Consider the following 26875-nt stretch of genomic DNA (forward strand, 5'->3'; position numbering starts at 1 on the left):
CCAGTGGTTTCCAGGATGACTCAATGTTGGATATAATTTCCCTTCTACATCACAAGATTCCATTAAGCCAAAGTTGGCTATGAGTAAATAATAATCCCAATGGTAAATTGTTTGGCTTCCTATTCAGATTGAGGTGTCCCTTTATTTCAGAGAGAATATCCGCTAAATATTATACCAGCTAACACAATGCTGGAAGAGCAACAGAAACAAGATGTATTATAATTGCATGAGACCTGGGAACGCCTAAAGTTTGAAGTCATGCATCAATAGGGTAATTTCTGTAAGTTTTAATAGTGATGGATGGTGTTATACTATCATTTATGGCGCTCTTAGTCTAGTACTTTAATGGATACAATAATGTATATCAAGAATTATTTTGAAGTTTTTAAAATAAAAATTCCAGTTTTCAAACATACTTTTTGAATTTCTTTGAGTGTCTTCTATACCCTACTACTTACTTGGCTTTGTGGATTTAGTTGCAATACTGTATTCCTTCGTTTCCTTTATTCTAATTTTCTTTCCTTCGATTTCATCAAATATGTTTGACAGGTAGTCCTCAGGTAAATCATTGCTGTCATTAATTCCTCTATTCATTTTAATGTACTGATCTTTTGTCATTTTATTCTTCACCTTTGAAAATAAGAGATGGATAAATTATGTCTCCTACTTCATGAAGAAAACAGTTTTGTATTGAAAAAATGTGCATATAATAAATCTTTAATGCATTCTTCCATGAAGTTACCTGCGAACTGTGCAAATCAGTTGTCAACATGATAATGGAGTATGCTAAAACGTATGCCGTATCAGCACTTGCAAATATTGTTTGTCTGTAAAAAAGAAACAAGATTCACATTTTGCTAAAGCACTACAAATAGCACAATTACATACTTCAGAATATGCCAGTCAACAGTAATATATAATAAATAAAATAGTAACAAGTGCCACCATTTCTTGGGACAATTTAAAAAAAATCATGCATCATTTTGTGCAGTCAAACTCAATATTCTATTTATAAATAAAGCATAAAATATTTGATTTGCTTATTATTATCAAGATTCACATCGGTAAGCTTTGTAGATCTTCAAGGACTGTAGATGTATCCGCTAATCTGTCAATGAGTCATTAAACTATGAGCTTCATGCACAAACTTAAAATCCATTAGCATTAACTTGTTCACTATTTTACTTACTTTTTTCCTTCTAAAGAACAAGTAACTTACCTTGACAGTGTTCTTTCTGGTGGATATTTTATCAAAGTGCAGACTCCTCACCTTAGAATTTTCCCTAAGCACCAGACTGGACCCGGATACTCATGTCCAGCAATGTTCCTACGAGCTGCTAGATGGTGGCATGCGGCTCTGTACCACCCTAGAAGTGATGGACCAGATCTGCTTATAAGTGCCACACCTGCGCACTGACATGAGTTTCTTATTTTTCCATTTCTGTGCTTTCAGACCAAAAGCGTAAAGAATTGTTGCTACCAGTGTTCCGATTACTAATTTGGTTATTAAATATTCAAAAAATAGGCAACTCCACAGAACGGGGAGGTGGCAGGCGGTGAGGAACATGTGGTTAGATTCACAAGAAAAAGTGTTATCGAAGGTAAGTACTTGTGTTTTTTGTTGGATACGTCTTAATACAGATTCCTCATCTTACTACAGATGCCAAAACAGTATCTTCTGAGGTGTGTCAGACCAAAAGGTCCAGCAGGATCGAGTTGGCAAAATGTCCTTCCCTCCGTACCTGGCTTTCAAGGCAGTAGTACTTCATGAATGCATTCACCGATGCCCACATTGCAGACTGGCAGTTTTCAAGGACCGGCAGGCCACTTGCAGTGGTAGCAGTCTTCGCCTTGGTGGAATGGGCTCTAAAACCTTCTGGTGGCAGCTTCTTGGGCAGTGTATAACTGGTATTAAAGCAGAAGACTACCCACACGCACATGGCCCTCCTAAGCACAGCCTTTCCTTTTTTCGCCCTGGAGAATCCCAGAAAAACCTCATGATCCATGCTGTGGTCTTTGGTACAATCAATATAAAAGCTTAAATTCATGTTGGGGCTTCCAACCAACCCTGGCAGGATGATGGATTGCTCCACATAGAAAGGAGTCACAACTTTAGTCAAGAAGGAAGCCCGAGCCCTCAGCAACAGTTTCCCCAGGAAAAAGGCGGATTATGGCAGTTGCACTAGCATGTGCTTGAAGCTCACACACAATGAGCTGAAGAGATCATGATGAGAAAGACAGTCTTTGAAGTAAGGAGACGTAGCGAGCAGCTATGCATCATCTTTAATGGCATTCACATATGTAACATCCGGCCACTGTGGCATCATAAACGGTCTGGGAGGAAACCTGAGTCAGACCTTTTATAAACCTCATCATAACAGGGGATTTCAACAAGGACACTTGGTCTGGCAAATGTAGCAAGGCAAAATATGTCAGACAAATAAAGAGTAATAGTGCCCACTGCTAGGCCTAACTGGGTCTGGGGAAGGACAAAACCAACAAACCAAAAATTGATAGCTTGACCTATAAAGGGTCAATCTTGCGGATACCACACCAGGCCACTAATTTGGGCTAGTACCCGACATAAATGGACTTAGTCAAATGATGGCTGGAAGATATGATGAAATCCACCACTTCAGGTGGCTGATCAAACGAAGTAAACTGCTCCCACTCAATATTCATGAATGGAGGTGAAGATTGCACAGGTTTGAGTGAAAGATCCTGCCCTGCTCACAAAAGATCCTGCCAAAGGGGTGGACTTTTTGAAGGACAGATGTTCATGCCCAGAACTTCCAAGTACCACAATCTCCTGGTCCAATCCGGAGCCACTAGGAGGACTTGGGCCCAGCCATTATTGATCGTTTTCATAACTCAGGGAAAGCGGGGCAGCGGTAGAAAGGCATACATGAGTCCCGTGTTCCATTCCAGCCAGAATGCATCCCCTAGCGATTGCAAGTAAAATGCATAGAACTGCTTGATCGGATTATGAAAATATGCATTGTGCATATCTAGTCCCCCAAGAGCAAGATAGGGACCCGCATGAGCATGTTAAATTTGTCCTTCCAAAAGAAGGCATTCAGATGTTGAAGGTCTAAAACCGGTCGGAGGTCCTGGTCTTTTTTCAGCAGGAGGTAATAGCAAGATTAACAACCCTCTCCTCTTTTTGAGTGCAGAACCTTCTCAATATCACCTTTGCACAGTATCATTGGCACCTCTTGTAACAAAATGGACAGAAGCTCCTCTCAAAGTCATTCTGATGTGGGAGAAATATTTGACAGGGAAAAAATGAAGGATATGCCATAGTCATGCTCAACAATATTCAAATCCATCTGTTGGACATGATGGATAGCCACCCTGGGAGGAAGTGCTGAATCCGGCACCCAGGATGGGCATGTGTCACTAAGGGCAAAATAAAGTGGATTGGTGGTTACTGCCTCAGGGGAAGGGGAGTGGATGGACTGGTGCCCTCGTTTGCCTGTGCGTTGCCTGACAGGCCATGTTCTCTGCCTCGAATAAACAAAGGTGACTGCTGTAGTTGTTGGGGAGATTGTCATTTTTATCATTGAATTTTCTGAATTGGCAGGAGCAAACAGACCCAAGGAGAGCGCCATGGCTCTACTGTGTTTACAACAATCCAAGGCAAAATCACCTTTTCACCCAAAAAGGAACAAGTCATCAAATGGCATATAGTGAGAGAAGCTGCAATGTAAAAACTTCTCAGCTACATGCCTGATGGTGTTTCTCCTAGTGTTATATGTTAAAGCCATGTCACGTCCCACCCAGAGGGGTAAATTTATCTCAGACTGTACTCTGGCGTAGTTAGGTCAAAATGCATGAGACTTAAGTATCTGGAGCAGGTTAGTTCATTAAACCGTGCAGAAAGGTTATGAACAAGGACTATGTGTCAAGAAAATCTCCTTTGTTATGCTCCAGGGATATTGTTAGTTTCTCCATCGCCAGAAAATCCTAAATAAGATATAACCAGCTTCTGTGCTCTAGGATCTTATCAGTATCCAACAGTGAAAGAATTGCTTGGTGTGCAGAGCAAAGTACAAGCTCTGTCTGCCTACCTTCACATGAAAGCAATGGGAACGTTTGGTTGCTAGGGAGGCCCAACACAGTATATACAAGGGAGCAGTGAATCATGACCAAGGTTATTTTATCAACGTCATATAGTAAATTTTTTCATTAGAAAGTTAATTTGGGGGCAGTGCAAGAGAAGATGAAGCACCATACATATATTACATCCCCTCCAGCACCATCGCCCCTCATGGGGTGGCAATCGTGTACATGGGCTGGCATACAAGACCAGTATGTGACTATTTTCAACATGATCTCTCTAACTGCGGAGACTGTGCAATTGCATATGCCAGGGGAAACACGCTTTCTGATGTGTGTCCCAGCTCGCTTTCCTACCTCCCCAGGCCTGTAGAAGCAGGCTATTTTACAGGACACTGCCTTTCTGTCCCACTCATCCAGTATGTCTTAACTACAGCGTGCAGTTTGGTGTCCATATTTTCATGCCAGCCAAAGCAAGTCCCATATTTATGTCCCCTGCAGCTACCTCTCTGTATAGGCCCAGTGTTTATCCAATTGTCTGTGTGAAACTCTCACTATAAGCAGTTGTGTTGCTTATAATATTCCCTTATGCTCATGAATCATAAAACTCAATTTTCTCTGGTGTTTATAAGTATTTTATAGATTATCTTTGGCAGGTTCCCTTGCCAGACATATATTGCATTACTATGGCAAACCCCAGATTTATATGGCAACAGAATGATCATCTTAAAAGTGCAACAGAGATCCTACCCTTGGTTGCATTCTAGATATCGGGCAGCAAATTTCTCCATGAGCCGATCAATTTTCTGGGCTTCTCCTGGCAGCCGAAATCCTTCCAGAAACATACGTAAAGCTGAAACAAAGTCTTTCTCCATGAAATTTAGCTGGTCAACATAAGAGTACATCACGTCCCTGTGAAACTTGCTGCTGTCTCCTAAGAAATCTCCAACTTGGGTCTGTCAGGAAACAAAAAGGAGAAATACATATTTCATAACATATTGCATTATATTGTTTTCTATTATGTTGCATATTCAAAGATATAAAAAGGTCAGTGCCAACGTCCGCGTACTAACCTAACAAGCTTAAAATCTTGAGCATGAAGGCAGTTCTATACCGTCATCAATACAACTGGAGCCACAGGGGGAGAAAAAAGTCAGACCGCCCCCCACTCAACAACCTATAAACAACAAAAGGCCTGACTTAGCTTGAACACCTATTATTAAATACTGGACACTAAAGGGGTTTTCAATATTTTTCTGTGCTCCCTCACAAGAGCAACTCCCTATCGCTGATCAAAGTGTCATGGTGTTCTATTTATAGCAGAAATGTCAATACAACATAGGACCACTCCCACCCAAACATGAAAAAGTGTGAGAAAGGAGAGAAAGCACCTCACTGTCGTAACACCAAGGGGGTTGCTGGTTGGTACTCACTAGCACACCCACTTATCATCGGTTGCTTTCTCTCCCTAAAGGAAAAAGAAAGTGAGTGTTCTATCGTGAAAATCTCGAAAACCTGAAGGAAAAGGAAGACAGTGAAACCTAAATGTAAATGAACTGTCTGTCCACAATGTCACTACAAGTGCCCACTGGACCCCGTGAGAATAAAGATACAATTCCCACCATTAAAATGCGGTGCAGCTTACTAGCTCAACGTAACTTTATTTAGTACTGTAAGCTGTCCCAATTAAAAATAGTTTCGGTCAAACCATGTTCAATTATGAAAAGCCAACATGTTTCGTTGCCAATATTTCGTGCAACTTCTTCAGGGCTGCAGGGGTTCCAAGTTATCACTTCATGCGAGATTCACATCAAACCAGACGGTTGCGAAGCTTCACAAACGCCGGCAGGATTCGGTGACGTGAATGTCTGCAGTCACCCTGTGGGCACGTGATCAGCTGAAGTGTGTGCATCTATGTGATGGTTGCCGGTATGAGGAATCTTCGCAACCGTCTGGTTTTTAATTGCCCGATTGTGTAAAACAGAAATATAAGTTATAATAAAAAATAAACGAAAATTAACCAATGGTTGCACGTCCCACAATCAGATCCAGCATTCAAGGCAGACAGAACGCAGCTTGGCACGAGGGGTGTGCTTTCTCCCTTCTATGAAAAAGAAACTGGCATCATCAATGTTTGGTCCATTGCGCCACACTCTGGCGTTTTGGCATACTGCTCAGGCCAAATTAGGATGGCAGGGGGTAATGACCCATCTTACTCCATTATGGGACACAAAAAGACAAAGCAGACTTTGAAACAGCAAAGGCTTCGATCAATGGGATAATATAGGAATATCAACGGTGGGTGATATGTGGCAGGGAGGTGAAACAGTGTCATTTGAGCGTCTACAACAACTCTACGAATTGGCTTCCTCCGAATTATTTAGATACACGCAGGTTAGACATGCCCTGATGTTGGCACTGCCACCAGGTTCCAAAGTCCTGGAGGCATCCCCTATGGAGGATAGGCTGCTAACTGATTACATGCCGAAGAAGGCCACCTCTTTTCCATACCGAAAATTAGTGAATAACCTGCTCGACCAGACGGGACCCCTGAGAGCTAAGTGGTCTCATGACATAGGTGATATTGATGGCTCAGAATGGCAAGAAGCGTTGGCGTCCCCAAGGGAGGTGGGCATACCCTCATGCCTCAGGCTTGTGCAGCTCTGAATTTTGCACCGATCATAATACACCAGACGCGCTCTGCACAAGATGGGAAGAATAGAACACCCCTTCTGTCTCCGTGGCTGCGGAGAAGGAACCTTTTTTCATACTATGTGGGACTGTCCTAGAATAGCAGCATACTGGACACAAGTACAGCGCACTATATCACAATCAGAAGGGGTGTCGCTCATGCCTGACCCACGACGATGCCTGTTGAATATATGGGAGCCAAATGATCTCACATGATATGGGCAGAGTTGGGTTGCGCTTGGATTAATGATTGCCAAGAGGAACATAGCACAAAAGTGGGGCGGGCGGAGGTACCATCTCTTACAGCATGGGGGAGGGACATGGATGAAGCCATGATAGCCGAAAGGCCGGTATTTAGTAATAGAGGATGCCCTAAAAAATGTACTAAAATCTGGGGGACATGGAATGCGTACAGGGGGGATATTTGTGATCCACCGTCAGATAGAGAAGATGATGACTCAGATTCAGATGAAGGATGAGAGACTGTGGGTGGCAGGATGGGGTTCGATTTTAAATGATGAAAACTGGCAAAACTGTACCTTTGTGCTAATTGATGAAATGAGTAATAATGAAGTGTGGTGCTATACTGATTTCCTATGTAAACAACTGCTTCATTTTGTTGAAATAATAAAAAAGTTAAAAAAAATAAAAAAAATAAACGAACATTAAAGGGCAATTTTTCAAGTTTCAAGCCTTACACTACCAGTCAGGTGTTTTACATAGAAAAGACACACCTTTCTTTTGCTCAGAAATTAAACAATTGCATACAGAAAATGTTGCCCCTCTAAAGTGATTAAAATTCACAAAAACGTTTCTTTCCCTAAACAATAATATTACAAGGATATGGCCTTAATTGCCAAAGTGAAAACATTTGAGCCATGGCCACGCAAGCACTTGATGAACTGTATTGCTACCGGACAATGTCGGTCTCACAGAGAAATAACAATGTTCAGGTTATTGTTTTGACTATCTCCTCTGATTATATAACTTTAAGTAAACCCTGCTTTCCGAAGGTGTTGGGAGGGATCAAGAGAATAAGTAAAAAACTGTTTCTTAATTCCATTGCAAATTGAAAGTCATCATTTGATGTCGCTGTAGGCACAGGGCTCAATTTAAAGCAATTAGTTTTTCTCAGTTGTGAAGTGAAAAATTGAATCGCCTATGCAAAGATTCTAGCATGAAATAAAAGTGCTCCAGAGTCTGAGCCCACCGTGCGTTGACCCCTCTAGGACTCCCCAACGTCGCCTGCAGACTCTGCATGGAGACCCCCCTCAACCGCGATTGGCCCGGTAAAGAGAAATCCAACCTCAAAAGGCACCCCTGCATCTGGCAGCCCTGCACCCTGGAATGAGGGACCTAAGGTGCACATATGTCCCTGAGCCATACAACTTACCTTGCCTGCTGTTGGTCCAGGAAGTCTTCCGGGATGAACCGAGCTTGCAGCAAAAATCCAAAACCAGCAACCTCCATAGAATTGCATTGGGCTCCCAACCCCTCCTTAAGCACTCTGCACCAAGCCGCCCCTGCGCAGCTGGTGGTGTTGATTTGGTGCTCTCCTTTTGCCCTGACAGTAACTGTAGGAGCTTAGCTCCCGATACCAAGAGGCTTGCCAGTGAGCAGCCCCCAACCGAGGTGCCCAATTGGCCACCATTGGCATCCTACACTGTGCACCCGCCCACCCCAGTGCCGCTGGGGGTGCAACTCGAGTGCCCATCTGGACCTTGGGGAACCTTGGTCCCAACCCCCAAAACTTCCACTCATAAGTTGTGTACTTACCCGAGAAACCACTGACACTTTCTTCCCATAGAAACCCATGTTAAGAGATTTTGGGCCTAAAAATGTTCTAAGCGTTGAACTGTTGTATGGAAAAAAGACTACTCAATCGCTAAGTATAAAAAGTCATACTTACCTTGTATTGTGAGATCCTAAGGTGTGGTATCTAGGCATACCACCCCAGTACTCAAAGTAATCCACCAGTAACTAAAAAGTAATCTGAAAGTAATAACTGTAATTTAAACTGTTTTCAAAACATATACAAACCTGTAACGATTGCTATTTCAACCACAACTGCCTTTCCTGCAACAGTCTTGCATTTGAAAGTATATTTTACATATCTGTGCCAACTCCTGCTTGGTTCTAAAAATAAAACATAAGTATACTTTTTTTATACTTACCCACTTGGTCTGGATTCTGTCTGAGTGTAATATAGCAATACCTTTACAACGCAAGTCATTAGATCGACTTGCTGTAGGGGGCATGTTGGACTTGGGAATAGTATAATTTACTATTCCAACTCCAGCCTGCGAAACAGTCAGGAAGGGGTTGGAATAGTAATTTATACTATTCCTTAGGTTAGAGCACCTCCTACAGCAAGTCGATCTAATGACTTGTGTAGTAAAGGCATTGTGTTACAACAACACGGTCGTTGTAACGACCGCGTTGTAAAGGAACTGCGATGTAATGACTGCATTGTAAATGCTGTCTCCCTTTTGAGTGTGTGCAATCAGCCTTGAGTGAATATAATAAATGCTTAACAAACCCTCCTGATAAGCCTAACTGCTTGACCACACTACCACAAAGAGAACGGTTAGTACTTACCTAATTTCGCTTCTGCTATACCTCCATGGACTCTGTGCACACTATATCATACTTTGGTATAGTATATACAGAGGCAGCTTCCTACAAGCGCTATTCTTTTTTCCACCCTGCCCAACATGGATGTTACTCGAGGGAGTTACCGAGGTGAGGAGTTGTCAGGTATATAGTAAAAGTTACTTCTCTAACCTGGGAGTATGTCAACTCTTAGGATTGATTTTCTCCAGGGTTTTTACATTTTTGTTTTTTCTCCCACAGTCAGTGTGAAGTTTAAAAGTAACAATGCTATGGAAATCAGGTTGTTTAGGTGATTGAGTTTTAGATGTTAGAACCTTTTTCTCCTCAAGATTTTGTTAAGGGAAAGTAACATGTAAATAAATCAGTATCAATGAGGTGAACAAAGAAAGAAAAGAGTTGCATTTTCTTTGCTGAATATGCATTTGCTTTTAATCATAACCTCATTGCTCAGCTGCTCACGCAAAAGTATATAGAGCTAAGTCAAATACAACATTATGGATTGACACAAAGCATAATCTCTTCTATTACAAAACTATAAATGTTCTTGCTGATAATATTAGCCTTTACAACTTACAAAATCGAGGCGCTCTTCTTGGTGTAAAAACTGTGCAATGTCTTCTGGTGTGGAACCAAGCATTTCCTGTTCTTGAAGATATTGTATGCCTCTCTTTGGCTTCTTATTAAATCTGTTAATAGGAACATACATATATTTTAGAAAACCCATGTTTTCTTTGTCAAAGACAAGTAATAAACAGAACATTGGCATATTATTTCATGCTCCTATGAGCTTCATGCACAGTTTGAAATAAACATTAAAATAACAACTGATTTAATGAATAAAACAATATAAAGATGTCCAAAGATTATCACAGAAATGGCAGTAATAAAAACCTTTTCCGTTTTTGTTTTCACCTTCGATAATCGCACCTACAGATGAAGACTTACAGTATTCAATAATAGAACACATGGTATACTCCACCAAACCTAGTCCCTGCCGTTCTTCCCCAGATCAATCATGACTTGGTTCTACTTTTCAACTCCTTCTCATGTAAGTACACAATCTAACTTTGTTAACACTACTCTCCTCCTCAATTCTGCTGTCCCACTTCCCAGCTTTCCACATCACTCCCACCATTTGCTCCTTCAACATGCAGATACTCACCCATTTTAGCAGATGGAGGAACTCCGAGACCTAAGGAACATGATACCCAACAAGCAAGCCCTTGATGACCTTTAAGACAGCTACTAACAAAACAAAATCAGGTAGCATGAATTCAATGCCTTTTTCCAACCACAACAGAAGGAGTTATTCTGTCCAATTAAAATTATACTCATCTCTTACCCCACACCACATTAAATAATTTGTGCCTCTCTGCTATCAACATTGCCCCTGCTTTTCCTCTAACTTCTTTCTAACCAGAAACCTAGTTCTTTGGAATATTCATTAAAGTAAAAAATATTGACTACTCTTGTCCATACGGGTGATCCTGGATGACCTTTGCAAAGAGAATCTTTGTTTACACATAGAACAACTTTTCTATAAATATAAGCATATCTAAACACTAATATTAAGAGTTTGTTTGGCCTGTCTGCAGAAGTGGAAACATTAAGACATCAATATCCATCTAGAAAAATGAAATGCATTGGGGATTAATGGGCATGAGTATTAATGCAGCTGAAAAATACAGATACTTTATGGGAGAGCACTCCATAATTAATCACATTGGCAGATGAAAATGAATTCATTTTGACAGTGAGTCTGAATATGTAAAGAAGTACAGTAACAACGTTCAGGGCTTTATGTTATTCTTCCCAAAATGTCTGTCATGAGGTTTGAACTCAACAGTTGGGATTCTTGCTTCTGTGTTTCTAGGCTCTTGGTTCGTCAATGTCGAATAGCATCTATGAGCCAAGTCATTTTGTTCTCTACAGAAAACAGAGAGATTCTACATTTGTTAAAATAAATCACAGAGATTTGGTAGGTGTTTTGTGCACCTGTCACCACTCCTTTTGTGAGGGCTCTTATTGCTCTATAATTAAATCCTTTGAGGTCTCTCCATGAAGGAAGAACCCCTGAAGTTTCAGAGTGATAGTGACAACTTTAAACCCTTGTGACTAGAGAAGCTTCATATTTCCCAACCACTTCCAGTACATTTGGGTGATGTTGTGATTCAACCTCCGGGATCAGGTGAGCAGGAATATAGCACCTGTTTCTGCCTGGCTTCTGAGTCAATACAGCATTGGACACGGTTTGCCTGCCAGTAGCTCCACTTTGTGATCTTCTTTGCCACATGCTCTCCAGTATGTCAGGTGGTGTCTCTTGTGCTTCCACTGTTCACTTAGAGCACGCCTACCTCCTCCTAATTCACCCATCTTCTAAGTTCTGTCTACTTTCACTAGCTGATTCGCCATCCTCTGATCCCTCTTACTTCATTTAATTTGGTTGACCTCGGTTCCAAACAAAACCGACAGTACCTGCCTGATTCTGCCATGGAGAGGAATACAAATGTAAAGGTGATGACTAGTAGGCCATGACAGACAGGTTAGTAGGACACTTCTCCTTCAATGCTTTGACATGCCACTGGGACTACAGAGGAGGGCTACGGTTTTCTAAAGCGTAATTGAATATTCCCAGGATGCAGAACAAGAAGTACAAGCAAGTAACTTTATTTTAAAAACAATGGGAAACCTAACTGATAAGAAACACACAACAATTAAAATAGCAGGCTCATACCAAAGAGCTGAATGTAAATATATAAAATAAGTATCAAAACAAGACCAGGGAACGTAGGAGCAACTGACTACATTGCCACTTGGTCACAACCTAAACAGTAATTATTGCCTGATATCCAGTTGGCTGCCTTGCAATTCCACTTACCACGGCCACTGGAGTTATTTTTCCCAATGTGTAAAGAGCAGTCAGATTACCCGTTAAGGCTTCGTTTTCCTTTTGGTAACGCAATATTGAAACAATACACCAAGAAATATAGTTTTTAAAAGGTGCAAGGCCTGTACATACAGAACAATAGTTGATGCAATTTGTTTTTCTAAATAGTAATGAAGGACTCTAGAAAGCCTGGTCCTGGACAGCACTCTCCTCCAGGAAAGGAGAATCCGAGAAGAAGATGGATAACATACAATTTAATGTAGATGGAAGTTAGAAACCAAGTACATAGGAAAGATACAATTGAAAGGAAAGATGAGTTCTCAAAGCTACTATTCCTGTGAGAAATAGTGTGTTGCTTTGCAGAGGATAACGCTTTATTTTCTCATACGTTTGGGGTGGGGTTATACTTAAGAAGCCAGCATTCCCATTTAAAGAAAGGTCTTTGAGAGTAGATTTAGGTGAAAACTCACAACTTTAAAAATAACAGTATTGGGCTTCAATATAGGAATGGCTGCATAGTAGCGTCTCTAAAATATGCTTAATGACAAATAAAGTGAAAAAAGAATCAAGATGTATTTTTTCCAGAAGTCACAATGGCAAACAAAGTGTATTCTTTACTTTCTGAGGTTTTTAGAAGAAGATGAATTATATGCTACAACTGTCTAGAGAGGATTAACTTCCATACATTTAAAAATTAACAAGAAGCTAAATGATATCACCTTGTATTGATAAAGCATCATACCTCCTAAACAAAACACAAAACCCTTTTTATGCTTCTTCCAATACAGTAGGTCTTTATGCTTGCCTAATCAGCTTGGTGGAGAAATGTGCATTTATAGACCAATTTGTGAGCAATTTTAAAGTCCAACTAGAAAATAATAGTAACAGATGCGTTTTCATATTTCTATATTCTGGAATCCGTTACTACAGTAAATTCTTGCAATAGCACTAAACCTCCTTCAACAGAAAAAAAACACTTCAAAAGCTTCAAAAGTAAACCATGATAAGGCAAACAAAAAAACTGCAGCGAGGAACCCATAACAGCCCCGATCTTCAGCCCCTTCTCTGCTAAAGAGATAAACAGAAAAATGTGACTGAGAGCAGACTGCAAGAGCTAGAGTCTTAGCTCAACACCAAAAAGTGAGAGTAGACCATCTGCAAGAATAAACAGCCTTATCCTAACAAGAGCTAACCAGATTGCTATACTATTGTTTAGCCTGATTTTTTTAAGTAGCCTCCAAATCAAGGGGAATGGTAGAAGGCTTAACACAGATTATGTGTTCAGGGAAGAATGAGCAACCATTAGATGCACATTGTCTGGGAAAACAGGGGTTCCTTTCTGTTCACAGTAGTATCTAAATGATCGATCAGAGGGGAGTCTACCATGGCCAACCACTGACCCAGTACTTCTTGAGCTAGCTCCCACTGACGGATCACAGAGAACAATCTCTTCAGAAAGCATGCTATCTGAATCTCCTTCCCCACCAAATGATCTGTTGAAAGACCATTTCCGGTGCCTACAGCCCAGTGATTGAGCTGCCTGCTTCTATCTGCCAATTCAATAATAGAATATGAGCTTGCTAGTCTGTCAAGATTAGAAGATGCTAATGGTGATGTAAAGTGACGGCTGTGCCCTTGGGTCAAGCCACGGTGTCTGCGGAATCCTCGTAAAACTTCAGGATCTGTTAGGGAGCATACAAACCACTGTTGCACAGATCAGAGAAAGGCTTTATCATGTGGTCAGGTAAGCTGAGGGCAGGCAATTTTGCCAAGTGCAACAAGGAATGTAGATAGCATCCCATAATAACTTCTAATGCAAAAGGGTGAGGATGGCAGCGGCATAAATCTTTTGGCCAACAAAGTCCAGCCTCTTAGCACTTTTGGTGCAGAGTGGGCACAGTAAAGGCACTTGGGTTCAACTTAGCTTGGATCATGAGGCTCCCTAGAGAAGTATGTGACCAACAATTTGGGTCAGAAGGTGCAGGACTGCGTCATCAGGCTATATTGGTCTACAGGCTGACGGCCAAAGAAGAGCCAGTCTCCGGCACTGAAACTGCAGAGAAAGGCTTTACAATTTCTGTTGAAATGTTAGATTTGGCTCAGTAGCGGGCAAAGTTAATTTTAGCACTTCTCAGGCTTTTCATAGCACTTAAATAAAAGGAGGCGCAGAGGCTTAAGGAATGCACCATTATGTGGATTTATTCAGACCACATGCATTTTGAAAGACCAGGTATAGGCAGCATCTGTGTTGTGAGAGGAGAGGTTATCCTCTAAATCCTCCAACTTCGTACAGCCAAAGTATTAAACATGAATGGCTAGGTCAGTGGTATCAGATTTAAAAATATCCTTCATATGGGCACATTTCTAGACTCCAGGGAGTTGGCGCAGACAAAAGTACATCACCAAAGCAGACCTGAACTTTTACTTTTGTCATTCGGATGTCATTCGGCTTCAAAGGTTTTGACGGTGGTGTCCAAAACTGGTTAAAACTGCAGCATCAGCAGTAACATTGCAAGCAGAGCATAGGGCACAGGCGTCTTCACCTTATCAGGCACTGGCCTTATCTGAAGTGGCATAAAGGCCAAAGCCTGTGGAGGTATGGTGTTGGACAACTTTTTACTGGCAAAGCATTGAGATGAGCTCTGGACCAGTGTCAATGAAGGCATGGAAAAACAGAATCTACCTCCATTTGGCGCCATATGTAATTCGATTTAGTCTCATCCAGGGTGGACAGAGTAGTGGTCAAGGCTCAATGGTGTCATGTGGCAGCACAGGAGAGCTGAGGCTGGGAAATAAATAGATATGTATGGCACCTGAAGAATATTCATATTATGTGAAATCTGCAAGAAAAGTATCCATTAGAAATCTGCAGGGAAAAGTATCAATTAGAAAGATACAAAATGCATATAGTCCAATAGCCCCAGGATGTATTTTGGAGTTACCGCAGCATATCATGACATAGTACTAGGGTGGATGCCAGAGACTATCCCAATACTTTGCAAGAATAAACACACAATCTACAGTGTCATGCAGTAGATTGCATGACATTGTCCATACCATTGTAGAAAACCTCTGTAAATACTTTTCTTATCAGCTTGGACAGGCTGGGTGCAGCGAAGATCGCCATTTCCCAAAGAGCATCCGAATATTTAGCAAGTAGTAAAAATACGTTTAAAGACTTGGCTAGTAAGAGAAAAAATCTTTTTGCCCAAGTGATCCAGTCTATAAGGCTGCCTCCCAAAAGGCACTGTCACTTTGGCAACATAAGTCAGTGAAGAACCTCCACAAACAACCAGAGGTGACTAGGGCTGCCCCTTATAAATCAAAGCTTCACTTAACTGCAAAAATCCTTGAGCAGATTGTTTCCATGCCACAATCAATGTGAACAGACAGTTTCTCGGCTAAAATGAAGTGAAGCTGCTCAGCAGAAGATAGGCCCTCAAGGAATATATGTTGTTTTCCCACAAATTATCACCCCGCATTTTTTACAACGCAAGTGATGTTACAATGCGAGACAATCACCCCGCAAACTCACTCCGCAAATGCCTTTACCACGCATGCCATTACAATGCAAAGGCATGCGTGGTGAAGGCATAAAATCTGTAAAAGTAGTTAAGCTAAACATATGTATAAATGTACATATATATATTAATTATTTTAAAATCCCCCATAAAACCCATTAATGTCCATTTGTATCCCAATGACTAAACGCCTCCAAAATTGTTAAATTACCCACACCACCCCAATACCCATACCCACTAAAGTCTTAAATTACCCCTTGGCACCCCCAAACTACCCTGTACCCTAAAATTACTCTGCACCCCAAAACCCAAACCCAACCTGATCCTTAAAAATAGCCCTGCACCCTAAAATACTAACCCACCCTGAACTCTAAAAATGCTCCCCTGCATTCCAAAACCCAAACCCACCCTAAACAGGTCCCAGTACCCCAAAACCTAAATACCCCAGTACCCCAAAACCCAAACAAACCCTTGAAACCTAAAAATACCCCAGCACCACAAGATCTAAACCCACCCGACCCCTAAAAATACTGCAGCACCCCAAAACCCAACCCCCCCTAAACCCTAAAAATACCCTAGTACCCCAAAACCTAAACCCACCCTATACCCTAAAATTATCCTGTGCACCCCAAAACCCAAACACACATTGAACCCTAAAATCCCCCTGCAACCCAACACTCTGACCCCTACAAATACTCCAGCATGCCAAACCCACCCTGAACCCTAAAAATACCGCTTACCCCAAAACCCAAATCCACCCTGAACCCTAAAATTACCCCTGAACCCCAAAACATATACCCCTACACCCCCAAAACCAAACCCCTTATACTTAGATATACAAAACATGCTTTGACCATTCATGTATTTACAACAAATTTCGTTGTAAAAGCATGCGTGGTAATAGCATATAAAATGTAATGCCATGCGTTGTAATGGCACTGCGGAGTAATGGTACTTGCGTTGTGATTGTATGCGAGTGTTGGTATGCGGGGTGATGGTAGTCGTGGTAAAATTGATTTGTTGTAATAGGTGTTTACCGCCCTCAAGTACAGTCAATTCTGTCACATGGGATGTGTCCAGGTCAAATGAAACTCAAGGTGAGCCAACAAATGGGAACTGGTGTCTTGAGGAGGCAGAAAGATCCACATATCAACTGTGCAACAAATGTTTTGAGGCTTCTGGATAGGATCAGAATCTGAACCAAACAACTCATGTATGTATGAATGGACCACATGGTTATCAGCACATCAGAAAACTCTTTCTGATTGAATAATAGACTGTCTTTGTCCTAGCTGTCTCCAGATTATTTTAGGTTACACCAGAATGTATCACCCATGCTGGGCTCAATGGATATTAGGGGATGGGAGAACGAGGGGGAGGGATATGCTGTCTGGCGGAGTGAGAGGCCTTTAAAAGCATTGCAGTCGCCGGATGCGCATGCTGAACAATACGAGTGGTATGTTCAGCCGATGCTGGGCAACGAGCCCTAGGCACCATTAAAACCAGAGCAGTGCTTCAGAGAGGAAGCCTTTGCAAAGGGGGCTAGCTTGACTTCCTTAAAAGCTTGCACCTCTTGGCAAACGGAACTTGCCATAGGAAACTTCACTGCAGAGAAAGCCTCCAAAAACAGCCATATGAACAAAATAAAATTTCTTTGATCTTTCCGTCGTCTTTCTTCTTGCCATGGTGTAATGAGAGAGCACCTTATGGCTGCTTATGCTATTTGTGCTTCGTGACAGAGAGCCACTGATGGATGGAGAGCCACATTCATATACAAGATCAATAATTTGGTCTCCCTAACACGGACTGTCTTGGGGTGCCATCTAGACACAAAGATTAAACGTCAATGGATATTGAGATGAAACAAGGCATCACAGGCACTCATAATTTGGGTCTTTCACCAGCATCAGGTGTGGGGAAACGTTCCTAAAAAACAAATACTAAGGAAAGCCTCTGGCAGGTCTGGATCCTGAGACCAAGGATGTCTTGAATGAAGGAAAGGAGGTCATTGACTCTCAAGCTCCTATAGGTATAGCCTGCCTGTTGCTTAGGGTGGAGCTGCAAGATACATTTCAGTCGGTGCCTCTAGTGACTAAGCATTGATGCAACATTTTCCAGTGAGGTACCAGAGGAAAAAGCTTTATTTAAGGAAATTGTTAGAATAAGTATCAAAAGGAAGCAGGGTTATTGAACAGAAACTTACCACTATGTATATGAACGTTTAAGAAATACAAAATACTAATGCACATAAGACAATTCGAAGCACACTCACAATTCTATTCCATGTTCAATGATTTCTTTTTGCTGTTTTATAACTTCAAACTGCTCAAAATCATCTGGCATAGAAGTCTGGGTGCTGATACTTCCAATTCCCGATGACACTGTCGAATCTAAGGAACTTGCACTACTACGCCTTCTTAAAAGTTCATGAGGTTTCACTTCATTAATTTCCAGATCAGCTGGTTTCTCAAGACCTGAAATTAATGAATGAGAATATCACATCACATAAATAAACCTAAAGTACTTAATTTAACTTCTCCAGTCAACTTGATTCTTAAAGATCACAGAGTAAGGTTCTGGAGAGGTTTGAACAATTCACAAGAAAATAACTTAAGTGCGAGGAAATGTTTATCAAACAGCTATACATTTTCCCTCAAATGAGACAAGTAATGTGCATTTTTCCAAAATTCTGCTGTTTTTAGGTCAAGCCTACTACATAGCGCAAGCTTTGCCTGTTGAGGGGCATACTACGGTTTACCAACAACAAAGATGGGCTTACTTACCATTGGTTGGATTTCTTAGTCACGCAGTTGCCTACTTCTGATTCGTGCCCCAGCTTGTCAACGTTGTGTTGTTCCCTTGGAGCATTGCCTCTTTACAATCTCTTTGCTTCACTGGCACCTTTGCTTTGACAGCTTGTTTTTTTGCCTGTGTGCCCCCCACCCATGCCTTACTGTGTTGCATACCATCCAGCCTTCTCCCCGTGTTGTTTCCATGTCCCTCCTGTCCTCCTAAGTGCTGCTTTCAGGTCATTCCCATACCCAACGCTCCCAATGTTGCTCCTGGGCCCGCTCCATTGCTTCCTTTCCCTGCATCACTTAAACGAAATAAAAACGTTGCACATTTCATTTTTAGTTACTGATCCAACTTGAATCAGTAACTACAAAAAAAGTGGATGTACACGCAAGACTCTTGTAAAGGCGAGACCTATAGGCTTTGCCAATGCTCATTTCTTAATGCAAAGAAATCAGAGTGCCTTAAAACATGATAGAGTTGACAAATCAAATGCTCAAGATATTACAGAATTACACTGTGTTGTAAACTATTTAACAGCACGTCTTGCTGATGAGCATATGTGCTCTGTACAAACAGCTCTCCTAGTGCTGAAAATTACATGTGAAAAACAAACATTGACAAAGCCAACAGATCAGACCATAGCCATCTGGCTTGATGATTATTTATTTATTGATTTATTTAGCAAGCAAATGCGACAAAAACAAGGCACCGCCTAAATATGGAGGTCAAATGCTTGCAATACAAATTTTACAACTGAAAATATAACTATCACGTATAACTTTGACAGAACACTGTACGTTTCCTAGCAGGAAGGTTTACTCAGAACAGGTATAGGAACCGGTTGAACAGAACCCTTTATAGTTCTAAAGCATATCACAGGAAAATAGTATTCTTATTGGCACACAGAAAAGTTACTGTTGGCTTTGGAATATTTTAACCTGAATACATAGTTTAAAATAACAAGAATGACTAAATAAATAACAGTTAAAAATGTTAAAGAAGACAACATTGGCAAAATAAATTATTGTCCAACAAGCTAAGGCACTAACAAGAGTGCCCATCTTTTTAGGTGGTGTGCACATGTGATCATGTAAAAATCCCATCACTCACAGTGCAAAAGAGCCAATGGCTGAATTATGCTAAACCACTGCTCCATTGTGTGAACTGTGGAGGGAAGAAGGAAAATGTGAAAGCCAGCTTAACATGCCAATGGATGAAAAGGGGTGACTCACTATCCTTCTTTGCAGGTACACAAGCATGTATTTTTTTTTTGTGTTTTTTTTTATTACAGGAGGCTGGTGAAAAGTGGTCTGTCTTCCAAGAAGAGACAGGATGGATTTTGGGGACGATTCTTTAATTCCTGTAACTAGATATGGAATCCACTGATCACATTCATGTTTCTTCATTTATCATGCCATACCCATTTGTTAATTTTTCATTTTCTCTGGTTATTCTAAATGTAGCAGAGTTTATTGGCAGTGATATGTTGTGAACATGAAGGAGGTGGAAGATGACATATTGCTGGCTGGATATCCTAGTGACCTCAGCTCCCTTCTTTGTTAGTGTTGGTGGGTATGCAGGCTCAGGGACAGCCTAACAGACTTGAAGGGCAGTGTCTAGTCCTTCTGCTTTTATTTCCCTGTGCTTTCACATGAAAGTGTCAGTTTTGAACATGCTATATGTAGGAAACTGGCTCTTTGTATGATATATCAAGAATCTGATAAACTGTGTAAAGAGTCCAAGGGTTCCCTTACTAGCGGACAGGGCGTGCTATGTAATCCCAAATTGCTGTATTAGGGGCTAGTGTGGCCCAGCAGCCGTACGCCTCTTCACATAGAGGAGTGTAAGACATTTGAAAATACACACAATGATTAAAAAAATGACAACACAACGCAAGAAGGAGATGCACACCAATTTCTAAAAATAGCAAGTACCTTTATATATGTGTTCTGCAATGTTATCCTATGGACGGAAGAACACGTTCTGCAAACAGGTACAGTACAAGGACTTACAGAACCAATCTCCAGGAGCTAAGGTGAGTAGTGGGCCAGGTGCAGGGTGCAAATCAGCATTGGGAGCCCAATACATTTAAATGGGAATCCATCTCTGTAACAAGAGGCTAGGAAGTTAGTCAGACTTAACCAGCAAGTCAGCTCAGGCCTTGCAATGCTTGGGGACTGGGGGTGCGAGGGCTGGTGTGGGGGGGGGGGGGGGGGGGGGGAGGGTGTTAAACACCTTTACTCCTGTTCTCCAAGGCCCAGGGGCGACGAGTGCAGATGTATCTTTAGGCGTCCGTTTTTCCATATCAGAACAGTCGTGGTAGAGGGGATCAGAACAGTCGTGGTAGAGGGGGCCTGCGTGCAGAGGCTGTAGGTGATGACGGCGAGTACAGGAGTCATGAAACCACGATGGACTTGAGCTCTGGAGGGCTGTGAACCTTGTTGGCACAATTGGCCCACTTCAACTCGGGTAAGAGGCACAGGGTGCAGTGGCTGCTTCAGGTGTCGGGATTTGGGGGTTCTGGAGGTCTCGGAGTCTTCTATTTGGAGATTCTGCTGAACATGTCTACTGTTCACACCAGGGGATCCGGAGTTTTTTTTCGAAGACAGGCAGTCCTCCTAAGTTTCTGGAGTCACCGCTGCAGTGCGAGTCATCTTTGGTGCAGTTTTCGAAGAGGGCTGCAGACACGCCAGCGGGGATGGGGTCAAATCAGGTGCTCTCTTCAGTCTTCTCTGCTTTTGCGGCTCTTCAGTGTCCTTTCTCTTCTTAGGTCGTCAGGATCTGCTTCTCTGGTGCCAGGGACTCCCCTAAATACTGAAGTTCGGGGTGTTGTAGAGTAATAGACAATGGGCTACTGACCCTTGGGGTCACTATGTCCCCTATATGACCACTTACAGTGGGAAGTGGGCATAACTGTCCCAGGATTCCTAGGAATGCATCACAGAGGGATACCTCTGAAAATTTGTGTCCACCTCGTAGTTATCCCACCTTAGGGGTGGTACTAGCCTGGTGGTGGCATGCCTACCCGAGAAGCACATGTTCTTGCCTGTGCAGGTGTCAAGTGGGATCTGGACAGGGGGTGGCTTCCTCTCCTGTGAGGAAAGCCAGATTTGCATTCCACAGGTGGCGGCTCCTCTGAAGCTTGCCAACCCAGGGAGGCTAATCAGTAGGTCATCCTGTGGGAGGGGGAATTACAACTGCTTCCCAGACAGGCTTTTGTTCCTTACCTCCTGAGAGCAAAAGGCTCTCACCCTAGGAGGTCAGAAACTTTTCTCGGTGGCAGGCTAGCATCATCCATTCAGCAAGCACACCAGAGACTGATCGGTTTTCAGGGGGAGCCTCTAAGGTGCCCTCTGTGTGCATGTTTTGATAAATCCAACACTGGCATCAGTGTGGGCTTATCACGACAAGATGTTTGGTACCAAATATCCCTATTTTCAGTGAAGCAATCACGTAGCTGGGGAACTCGTTTTCACCAGTGTCCAGTACATGGTTTAAGACTGGCATCAGAAGGACTGACCAGCACTGGGGCATATCTGCTCATGCAGATATCTTCTCACATATAACATTAAGTAAAATGCCTTAGGGCTGTCAGGCCTGCTGTAGAGGTGACTTACAAATATCATACGCAATGGTAGGGGACATGGCACACAGGAATGCGTAACATGTTGTGTTTTCACTTTTGTCTGCACCAAGACATGCAGCATGCAATGGCAGTCATGCATGTGCTTGGTGAGGAGTCCCTTAGGGTGGCACATTTTGCGTTGCAGTGCTTAGGGACCCTCTTTAGTACCTCAGGCCCTAAGTACCAGGGTACCATTTACTAGGGACTTACAGAGGTTGTTAAAGGTCCTGCCCATTTGGGAGAACAATTTATTTATTTATTTTAGCGATTTGTATAGCGCCTGGTGACCCAAGGCACAGTTTTGAAAGAGCTCTGGAACTGGGAACCTGGTCAGCAGGAACGCAGTGCACTTTCAGTCGAAATCACATGTACCAGGCAGAAAGTGGAGGAAACCAAGTCAAAAAGGGGCACTTCTCTAAATATCCTGGTTCTTGATCAGTTTATTATGCTTCTGGATCCAATTTAAGTGGGAGTGGCAACATGGGATGGCATGTCCAGCATCTGGTCCCTGTTACTATGGAAAAAGGCTGGCACTGGTTGACTAGGGAATGTCTGCCAGGTATCCAATACATGTGTTACAAGCATGCAACATGCATAACTTTCCCAGACCAGAATGAGCAGCTTCTATCTCTTTCTGAACCTGGCTGCAGCCAAAGAGGTCAGAAATATATTTAGCTGTACAATACCCTCTGCTGGGTAATGAAGACTGGTCAGGCTTTAAGTGCATGAACTATGCACATGGCTAGCTTCTCGAAACTGCTTCCGCAGTGATTTGCCTTTTTCACTCAAGCTGACAAGAAGGTGTACCATTATTATATCTTCCTGGAAGCTGGATCTACATTTATACAATATTTCAACATAGTTACAAAAGCCACAATATTCACTATTTTTTTATGCGTGCTTGTAAACAGCGCTTGACCCAAACTTTTGCTTTGACATTACAAAGAATACAACCCATTTCAAATCCTATTATAGTCAGCAAAAACAATAAAGGTGGGGAAAATGTAAAAGAAAATACTGGTGCTTCAAGACTTCTGATAAATGTGTTAGAAGGTAAGCTAGGAGAAATTGAAAAAACAATATATACACAGTTTTGGAAGGGATTAACCTACCCAAGTAAAGAATAATGCACAATTACTGAAAGAAGCTGATGGAACCTTCTAGGGACCGTTTGTGGCACTATTAGAGGGCAAATGGGATTATCCTGCTTCCAAATTTCTGAAATTATAGTGAGGAGCATCCAGTCCTCCATCTGATTTTTTTTTTTATCTCTGACCCCCAAAATTGTCTAATTCTGAATTTTCTCTCTTATTTTGATCAACCATGAGAGGAGAGTATTTATTCTGGCCCAGTATCCCAGCTGCTTTGGGACTCTCCTGCTATGCATGGTATGATTTGTGGAACTCATTTGAGAATGTGGAAGGATATGAATATAGCAGGTTGCTATGAAGCTTCAGCAGAATTCTAGTTTTCCAGAATTTTTTATCTGATAGATATATTAGACAATTTTGATATAAAATGTCCTGGATGAATTAAAGATATTATCTTCAAGGCTAATCTTATGGAACAAGCCTCCATTTTCTCACAAGGTACTTCAAGAAGATTTTGTTGACATGAACAATGGATAATGCTGTCAATCATTTGCTTTGACAATGGAAAGGAGTGTTCCACCTTGCTGGTATTAATGGAAAAGTCTGCCTCCTGAATGCAACAGTCTGCTACTCACTGAATGAAACAGTCTTGGTTATTATTGAGAAGCTCCAATTCTGGTAGGAGTTCCTGAAAGGCAGTCTCAGGCTAAAGCACAAGTTACTTACTTGTGTATTGATATATCTGTAAGAGACATTAGCTAGTGATAGATTCCTTACCTTAGAATACCCCGAGGCGTCAGGCTGGATCCGGAAAGTTTTTCTGCTTAGCAGTACCTTTGCGCGACAGTAGGTGGCGTTGTACGGCTCCGCGTCCGTCACTGGCGTTGTAGGTGCCAAGATGATGTCACGGAGAGTATTTAGGCTGCACCCATGCACGCTGACGTCAGTTCTGTACACAACTATTCCGCGCCGAAACGCAGAGTCATGCAAGATACTGACACAATTGGTGCATACAACTAGGGCCCTAAAAGGGGATGACCTTAACCCTAGTAGTCAGTTCGCAGAACGGGGAGGAGGGGAGGGGAGGGGAGGGGCGGTAAAGAATCTATCACTAACTAATGTCTCTTACAGACACATCATTACACAAGTAAGTAACTTCTGCATCTGAAAGAGACATGTTCGTGATAGATTCCTTACCTTAGAAAAGATACCCCAGCAATACCAACCCCGGTGGAGGATCTGCGAACAGGATTACACCAGAAAGTCACAGAGCGGTCAAAGAAGCCATCTCTCCGGACCTGACTGTCAAGGCAGTAATGTTTGGTAAACGTGTGCAGCGAGGCCCACGTGGCTGCTTGACAAATATCCTGGAAGGGGACACAGCGTCCCAAGGCAGTAGTGGCTGCAGTCGTCCTGGTCGAATGGGCACGCAGCCACACAGGAGGCTCCTTCTTGGCCAAGGAGTAACACGCTTTGATGCACAAAATGACCAACCGGGAGATGGTCCGATTGTGCACCGCCCGACCTTTTTAGGCACCCACGTAGCCAACAAAGAGCTGATCATCCAACCGGAACGGCTGTGTACGCTGCAGATAGAATGCGAGTGCACATTTTGGGTCCAGACAGTGGAGCCTCTCCTCTTCCCTGGAAGGATGCGGAGGCGGAAAGAAGGTGGGCAAAGTGATGGTCTACCAGATGTGAAAGGGCGTGACAACCTTCGGCAAGAGGGTGCTTAGAACCACCTTGTCCGGATGAAAAGAAAGGAAAGTAGGTTTGTAAGAAAGAGCTTGGAGCTCACTCACTCTTCTGGCAGAGGTGATAGCTACCAGGAAGGCCGTCTTGAGAGTAAGAAGACGCAAAGGGGAAGTTTTGAAGAGGCTCAAAGGGAGCACACATCAGAAAAGACAAGATTCAAGTCCCACTGAGGCATTTTGAAGGGTACCAGTGTAAACGTGTGCGTAATGCCTTTGAGGAAACGGTTAAAAATCGGGGTCTTAAAAAGAGAAGGCCGATCTGAAAGCCGTAGAAAGGCAGAGATGGCCTAGAGATAGCCCTTGATAGTGCCCAGAGCAGAGCTCTGCTGGGCCAAAGATAGAAGAAATAGTAGGACCTCAGAAAGAGGGGCAGAAAGGGGATCCACAGCCTTCGCTGTGCACCATGCCACAAACTTGTTCCACCTGCAGGCGTACACCGTCTTGGTGGAGGGATGCCTGGCTGCCAGAATGGTACAAAAGTGGGTGGTGATGGATGGAGCATCTGAACCAATCAAACACTCACACCCAGTCAACAGATCTGGGTTTAATCCATCACCGTTCTTTAGCCCACTCTGTCACCCCAGTTCAGACATGGCCATATGCAAATCAGTCTGCCAGAATGACATCACAGACCTCGGGAGGAAGATCAAAAGGTGTCAACTGTCGCAGCTCAATCTCCATGCATGGAGGTGGAGACTGGACAGGTTTGGGTGAAGGTCCGTCCCATGCTGCTGCGACAGAAGATCCTCCCGAAGAGGCAGACGGATCGGGGGATCGATGCTCATATTGAGTAGCTCGGGATACCATACTCTACGAACCCAGTCCGGAGCCACAGGAATGACTTGGGCCCGGTCACGCCTGATCTTCAGCACTCTGGGCAGAAGTGGTATAGGCAGAAAGGCGTACAACAGACCGCAGCTCCACTCGCGACGAAAAGCATCGCCGAACGAGTGTTTAACCCTGGAAATTCCAATGTGCAGAATTGATGACATTGCACGTTCTCTTCTGTGGCGAATAGATCTAACCAAGGCTCTCCCCAATGCTGAAAGAGACCTTGCGCCAAGTCCGAGTTTAGATGCCATTAGTGATCCAGCAAGCACCGGCAGCTGAGTTCGTCCGCCCTGGCGTTCAGAGAACCTGCCAGGTGTTGAACCACCAAGGTAATGCCTTGACGTTCCAGCCATGTCCAGAGGCGCAGAGCCTCCTGACAAAGGGTCCAGAACCCCACCCCTCCCTGCTTGTTGCAATACCACATGGCGGTGGTGTTGTCCGTGAACACCTGCACCACACTTCCCCAGACAGAGGGAAGGAATGCCTTCATTGCAAGTCGGATCGCCCACAGCTCCAGAAGGTTGATATGGAGCCGGGACTCTGCCGGAGACCAGAGGCCTCTGATCTCCGCCTCTCCCATGTAGCCTCCCCTTCCCAGGAGGGATGCATCCGTCAACGCTGTGTGCTCCAGTTGGGGAAGGGAGAGGGATCTGCCACTGACCCAATCGTGGTACGTGAGCCACCACTGCAACTGTCAAGCAGCGCCCTCCGAGATCTGGACGTGATCGGACAGGTTGCCCTGATGCTGCGCCCACTGGAACTTCAGGTCCCACTGCAGAGCCCGCATATGCCATCTGCCATGCTTCACCAGCAGGATGCAGGAGCCCATCAGGCCCAGTAGCCGGAAGGTCATCCTGACCTAGAACCGGGATAGAGGCCGAAAGATCGGAATCATAGCCTGAATATCCCGGACTCGCTGCTCGGGACGATAAACCAGAAACAGTGTCAAATCCAGTACCGCTCTGATAAAGGAGAGCTTTTGAGAGGGACTCAGGTGCCACTTCGGC

At 43.1% G+C, this 26875-nt stretch overlaps 1 protein-coding gene across 1 annotated transcript in view; it reads right to left on the reverse strand.

Annotated features, from left to right (window-relative positions):
- Nucleotides 1-26875, reverse strand: part of ARFGEF2 (ARF guanine nucleotide exchange factor 2) — a 509782-nt gene that overhangs the window by 263820 nt on the left and 219087 nt on the right. Inside the window, exons 14-18 of the mRNA XM_078651859.1 lie at nt 18044-18245; nt 9938-10049; nt 4810-5015; nt 743-827; nt 459-630 (exon numbers count right to left, since the gene is read on the reverse strand). Coding sequence (XP_078507985.1) covers nt 459-630; nt 743-827; nt 4810-5015; nt 9938-10049; nt 18044-18245 — 777 coding nt within the window. The remainder of the gene's footprint in view (nt 1-458; nt 631-742; nt 828-4809; nt 5016-9937; nt 10050-18043; nt 18246-26875) is intronic.

Source organism: Lissotriton helveticus, chromosome 7, assembly GCF_964261635.1.
Source record: "Lissotriton helveticus chromosome 7, aLisHel1.1, whole genome shotgun sequence".
In the NCBI taxonomy this organism is placed as follows: domain Eukaryota; kingdom Metazoa; phylum Chordata; class Amphibia; order Caudata; family Salamandridae; genus Lissotriton; species Lissotriton helveticus.